The sequence below is a fragment of the Antennarius striatus genome, chromosome 1, assembly GCF_040054535.1.
Source record: "Antennarius striatus isolate MH-2024 chromosome 1, ASM4005453v1, whole genome shotgun sequence".
Lineage (NCBI taxonomy): Eukaryota > Metazoa > Chordata > Actinopteri > Lophiiformes > Antennariidae > Antennarius > Antennarius striatus.
This window is the reverse complement of record NC_090776.1, coordinates 30,592,350-30,598,681: the sequence shown is the minus strand read 5'-3', so window position 1 is coordinate 30,598,681 and position 6,332 is coordinate 30,592,350. Positions and strand designations below refer to the sequence as shown.

The 6,332-nt window shown below is 41.1% G+C and overlaps 1 protein-coding gene across 2 annotated transcripts in view; it reads right to left on the bottom strand.

The window, feature by feature from the left end:
* Nucleotides 1-507: 507 nt before the first annotated feature.
* ush2a (Usher syndrome 2A (autosomal recessive, mild)) overlaps nucleotides 508-6,332 on the bottom strand; it is a 178,818-nt gene continuing 172,993 nt past the window's right edge. For both annotated transcript variants that reach the window (XM_068316566.1, XM_068316556.1), the window contains 8 exons: nucleotides 5,760-5,858; nucleotides 5,500-5,676; nucleotides 4,684-4,767; nucleotides 4,342-4,483; nucleotides 4,115-4,202; nucleotides 3,506-3,574; nucleotides 2,551-2,751; nucleotides 508-2,109 (listed from right to left, as the gene is read on the bottom strand). In XM_068316566.1, the coding sequence (XP_068172667.1) occupies nucleotides 2,020-2,109; nucleotides 2,551-2,751; nucleotides 3,506-3,574; nucleotides 4,115-4,202; nucleotides 4,342-4,483; nucleotides 4,684-4,767; nucleotides 5,500-5,676; nucleotides 5,760-5,858 (950 nt within the window). In that variant the 3' untranslated portion in view covers nucleotides 508-2,019. The remainder of the gene's footprint in view (nucleotides 2,110-2,550; nucleotides 2,752-3,505; nucleotides 3,575-4,114; nucleotides 4,203-4,341; nucleotides 4,484-4,683; nucleotides 4,768-5,499; nucleotides 5,677-5,759; nucleotides 5,859-6,332) is intronic.

Below are 6,332 nucleotides of genomic sequence, written 5' to 3'. Positions count from 1 at the left end.
AATGACTGCAGCATAGTTTTGATGGAGATACCGTTCCCAGTGTGTGTTTACGCTGATGTGTGTGTGGTGGCTCTGCACGCTGATGACACATTAGTGATGTCCAAACTCAGCAGAAAACTAGTGACTGAAATATCAGTTTGTCTTCACCCAGAATCTGTGAGGAACATTTGTCATGCAATGGCGGATAGCATTCAGTTTATCCTATCCATAAGTACATGTACACACACACACACACACACACACACACACACACACACACACACACACACACACACACACACACACACACACACACACACACACACACACACACACACACACACACACACACACACACACACACACACACACACACACACACAGATATTGTGTTACAAAATACAGAAACTGGTTTGTTTCTGACAGGAAACCTGACATCAATTTTCATTCTTTAAGAAATAAAAGTCAAATAAATAAATAAATACCTATAAACCCCCGAACAAAAAAACAAACATTGGGTCCTCTATAAATAAGAATCTTTATACAACCATAAATAATACTGCAATGTAAAAAAAAGTCTCCAACAATACGGCAAGGTTCATAGTTACACAAAAAACATCAGTATCACACTAAAATACATTTTGTTCTGAAAAATAAGGTTCCTAAGATGTTTGTCTTCTAAAATGAACACAATACAAAGGATCCAAATGTACACAAAACGAAACCTCAGACATGGAATACGGAATCAAAACGAGACCTTCAGCTTCAGTGTTCGTTTCCCTCAAGACTTCAAAAGCTGTGGTAAAGGTTATGTACAGTAATACAGTTACAGCAACAGCAACATAAAGCATCTGACTGGGCTTTCAGTGACATCACAACAACCAGACGTGACCCCCAGCCACATTTTATACACTCACAAAAACTACTGGCATTTCCTTTCTGTAAAACCAACACCAAGGCGTCTCACCACATCTACACGACTAACGCAGGGCTGGCTCGACCTAATCACTACTTGCTGTTCACCACAACTACGATTAATAAATGATTACTTGATGTTTTTTACTGTAAACACAATGGTTAAAGCTGGTACAGTAGATGTTTTTCTGTCTGATCTGAGCCTGAGGACAATGATTCTGGGTTGTTCGTAGGCACAAGGTCTTCAGGGTGAGGTCTTATTTTTGGATCCTATTAGCGCTCATTCATGTCGTGTTGTAGGAGCCGCTGTGAATGCACTCATCCTGGTTGCACAGGTGAACGTGTATTACTGAACATGATGTGCTGTTTTCATTTTATTTTTATTTCCATTAGGGAAAGTATTGAATTAAGCAACATGATGAAGAGTCAGTCAGTGACAGGCTCAGAATGTCAGATCCCCTTTTGTTTGGCCAGCCCCAGTTGTTCAGGCAGTTACTGATGACGCAGAAGCTAAATCTGATTCTATTTTAAACGGACAGAAGCAAACCTGCTCAAACGCTCACAGTCAGCGAGCAAAACCACTGATTATCAATGATCCCACAATACTCAGCCTTTTAAGGACTGTTCAGGTTAATTCACATTCAATCCTATTCAAACCATGGAGCAATGTACCGCAGCGCTCAGATCCACAGCCTACACAATCACAGCTGCAATAGATCTTCTACCTCTGTTTCAGTTTCTACATATCATGTAAACAAGACATAAAAACATCTATTTTAATATAGTTTACGATGAATACTGCAGTGTGACTAATCTATTTCCCACTCTGACATCAATAAAGTACTCTGATTCTTTTTTCCTAAAATCAGGCCTTAAGGTCCGGTTGACTTTTGCACTTTCACAATTCACACATTAACACGGCACTAGTACATTTTTAACGTGGGTTTCGGTCATCAGTTATATTATCTCGCTGTGGATGAGCATTATTACAGGTTATGTTAAATTATATGTCAACCAGTATAACGATATAAACATCCAAAGCAGTCAGAGATAGCGTGAACATCAGGTGTGGGTGTTCAGATCGGTTTGACACTGAGACCTGATGACTGCTGCAGAGATCTTGTCTTAAAGATGAGTGTCAGTGAAGACGGAGTGGTCCTTCCTCACAGAACCCAACGCCCTGATGGCGTCCACAAATTCATCCTCCTCCACATACTGAAAATGAACACATGAAAACACAAAGAGGTATTGATAAGATTTTATGCTCTTTCTTTCTGTATTTTGGACAGATTATCTCACAGAATAGAGTTGGGTTATGTCTACTGAACAAAAAATCCCAAAGATCCGGAAAGTTTAATAAATAAACTACCTTCCAAAATAGGATTTTTCACTCCAATGTCCTCACAGCTGATTTCTCAGACTTTCTGAAATCACCACTTGCTCTCAGATTAAACAGATTAATTTATGGTGGACAGTCAGGTAAAGGCGGCCATTCCTTCCCTCCTGCTGCCTGCAAATGCCTCTACTATCAAGGGGGTTCAAGAAGTTTGCCCATCACCCCCAAACATCTCTATATAGACAGTAAACATTTAGACATTGAGACACCAAGGACCGTAATGCTCTGACAATTTAACATGAATGTATTTCCATCCTCACCAGTCCAGAATCTTGTCTCAGTGGATTGTCCCAGCTTCCTTCTTCAATCATCAGAGACTTCCTGTCGATCAGCTGGCTCACGCTGCGGTGCAGGGAATGACTGGAATAGGCCTGGCTGAGGTCCGTTTGGCTGGGAACCCTCAGGACGGACATGGGGCTGAATTGTGAGCTGCTGCCAATGATCTTTGTGTCTGACAGACCCTGAAAAGGATTTATCAGTCAGACGGTAAATTGAAAGAGGAGTGTTTTACATGTTTGAATCTATTTCTCACCAAGGAAAAAAACGTGGTTTGCCTTTTGAAAATTCCGCACAAGATATTTTCTATGATTTCAAATATCTAAGAAGCAGAACTAGTTACACATCTTCATCCAATAAAAATCTTATCTCTGAGCTAAAATATAGCTTTACCTACTACTACTATTTAATCCATACTCACATATGGATTAAATATAACTAACATGGAGGAAAAATAAGTCTTTATTATGATGCCAATGAACAGGAAAATATGTACTTAGGTTGTAAATATACAGATATAGTAAAATTATTATTTGATTACAAATTTAGGAGACGTGCCACTTTATTAATGTTACGGCCAGCAGGGGGCAGTACTCAGCAAGGATTGGCTGGATCATGCAGCTTGGAAAAATATCTGCAAACGTCTCTTCATTTTTGTTGTTTTGTTGACAGGGGTGCAGGAATCAACAACAGCACGTCAGACAAGCAGATTACACAATGTTTTCTGTCAGATTCATGAACTCTGACATCAAAATTTCAACAATAAAAGTCAAAGGAATCTAAACTATGGAGGTCAAACTGAATGAGATAGCTTAAGAAAAACCGTCAAACCAATGAGTGAAATGAAAAGTTAATCTTATTACACTCTGATACACAAAACCATGCATGCACAAACAAGAGAGGCAAACATAAAAGGACACCTTCACAAAAATCCCATACCTCAGTGTACACAGTGTAGCTTTTAAGAATAATTCTGCTGATCTTTACACAATCTGCTACAGAGTCAAACTGTAGGGGACAATAAAATCAACATTTAACAGTTTGACAATACCTATGGAAAACATTCTTACTATAGGAAGATCAGGGAGGAGCACAGAGCTGGAGTGATGTTTAGAGCATAACTCAGGACAGGACCCCTGAGAGAAATGAAGACAGATGGTGAAGAATGCAGTATGGCAAGGAGGGGAGCCAGAGAGTTTAAAAAGTAGAGGAAGGAGGAATGGCATTGAGGGAAAAAGAGCAAAGAGAGAAAAAAGATGTCAAATTTAATAAATTTATGAGCATCATGTGAAGTAAAATTAAATGTAGAAAAAAGAAAAATGTCGTTGTTTGCCACATCAGTCATACATCATAACTGATCTGTGTCAGTTTCACAATTAATCACTATTAGACAGGACATCGACTCTGGTTAAGAGCGATCTCTGCAGAAAATGAGTCGTCTCATGATTTCAAGACACCAAACTAAACAGATGTGAAACAGCCTTATGGTTGTAGCTTGAACCTTTCTATCTACTTTTACACATCTCGTCCCTCCTCCGTTTCACTCACCCTGTACATCTCTCCTCTGGTCCTCCTGTCCTTCTGCAGCATGACCAGTGGAGGGCGCTCTCTAGCTGAAGGATTCTTCCTCAGTGTTCTGAGAGAACAAAACGTATTTGCTGTTGTTGTTCATATTCACATTGTGTCTTTACAGAACATGTGCTGCATTTCATGATGGGATACATGTAGTATATAATTATTAAGACTTTGACAGAACTCCTGCTGCGTTAGAATACCTTTGCAGCACTAGACCCAGCAGTACGGCCAGCAGAAAGAGACCCAGCAGGACCAACAACAGGATGAACCACAGCTCAGAGTAGACTGGTGTTGTCCACATGCTGACACCCTGTTTACCATTATCCTCTGGCTCTGGAGGACCTGTGGAGAAATCAGTAAGAGAATAAACGTCATGTCAAAGAGCATTTGTTGAATATAATTGAACATCAGGGCAATAAAATGTGACTAAACTGAAATTAGGATGAAAACATTATGTGTGTGTGTGTGTGTGTGTGTGTGTGTGTGTGTGTGTGTGTGTGTGTGTGTGTGTGTGTGTGTGTGTGTGTGTGTGTGTGTGTTACCTAGTCCTGTGGCAGGGCTGTATCGTATGATGGGAGTACTGGCACTGCCACTGTTTGTGGTGCAGGTCACCTGAAATGACAACGCTAAAAGGAGAGGCAAAGAAAAATCTATCAACTTAAACCAAAGTGAGATTACATAGAGAATCTGAACTTTTATCTCACTTGCAGGCTCAACACACTGAGTTTCATTCACACACAGGAGGGCAGGCAGAGAACGTATGTTGAAAGCTCTAATTTGAAGGTAAACTCATCTCTGCTGTCATAATTTTCCTGTTTCCCACCAACACTCAAACGGTGTTAACTGACAGCTGCAGATCCACTCTGTCTTTCTCAAACACACTCACATTAGCACACCCCCTCCATCACACCCCCTCCATCACATCTCCACAGTCAAATGACTGGGAGCCCTCTTCATCAACCAAACAGCCAATCAAATAACTTGAAAGTTGATTAGATTTGTAGAGTCAACTAAATATGAAATAGGCTCATGATAATCGTAGCTTATTGCCCATAATTGTTATATAGCTGATGCACCAGTTGGCCAAATCCAATTAATTGAAACAATATTTTATCCTTTAGCAGTAAGTGTGTCAGTGTGAAAGGATTAGTGTGTTAAACAGCCTGTTAATTAAAGTTAGACTAACTATATTTTTTATCGATGACTTCACTTCCACATTCCCATCCTCACCATCTTTGTCTTTAGAATCTGATGTCCCTTTTCTTGCAGCTACTTAATTTTCTTTCTACTTAAAGATGTCTGTGTCAACATGAAGCCGCTCAGTGGACGGGTGCGTGTCTGTTTTGTGGGCTTCTCACTTTTCTGTGAGGTGCGTGGAATGTGGAGATGGCTGTAGAAACCAGTATAGACCCTCAGCTGGCTCTCGGTCACACTAAACTCCTTCAGGTAGCTGTTGAGAGCAAAGGAGCTGGTCCAGTCCAGCCAGATCACCGTCAGGTTACTGTCCACTGAGAAGGGGGACACATACTGGGGGGCTGGAGAGAGACACAGGAGGGTTTTTTCATTTTCTTTCCCCTGTAACTGGTTAGCTGGAGGGGTTGAAGGATCCTCTGCTAACCTTCGCTGAGGGTGGTGACTGTGGTCCAGCTGGAGGCGGCGCTGCCCATGTTGTTGAAGCAGGCAGCTCTCAGCTGATAGGAGGAGTACGGCTGGAGGGCTGCACACGTCATTTCACCAGTCAGAGGGAACACAATGCAAGCAACTCATCACTCTTTATCTCACTTATCCATATTTACAATGCTAACACCTCCTGCTCGTGATGCTTGTGTGATTTTTAATAGAGAGATCCTGGTTTAAGCTATTAAAGAGTCACACTGCTGGGAACTGTGAGGCGCCACACGACACGCAAGAGCTCCATGATCTGATGCGCACAACGTCTTTACTGCAAGCTCAAGTTTCAGGACATGACTGATTCATTTGTTACCGTTTGAGTTAACGCGCAGTCATTTCATACCTGTTCACATTTATCTCACTCAATTAGTTTTGTGGGAGATCAGAGATCTGTTTATCGTTTGACACACAACTCACCTGGAAAAGTTACCTGTTTGTCGGTAAAGAGGATTGACTTGCTCTACACTGTTTATATGGAGCTAGCTTCATCGTAGCAAACCTTCACTGTCAGTACAAAGAG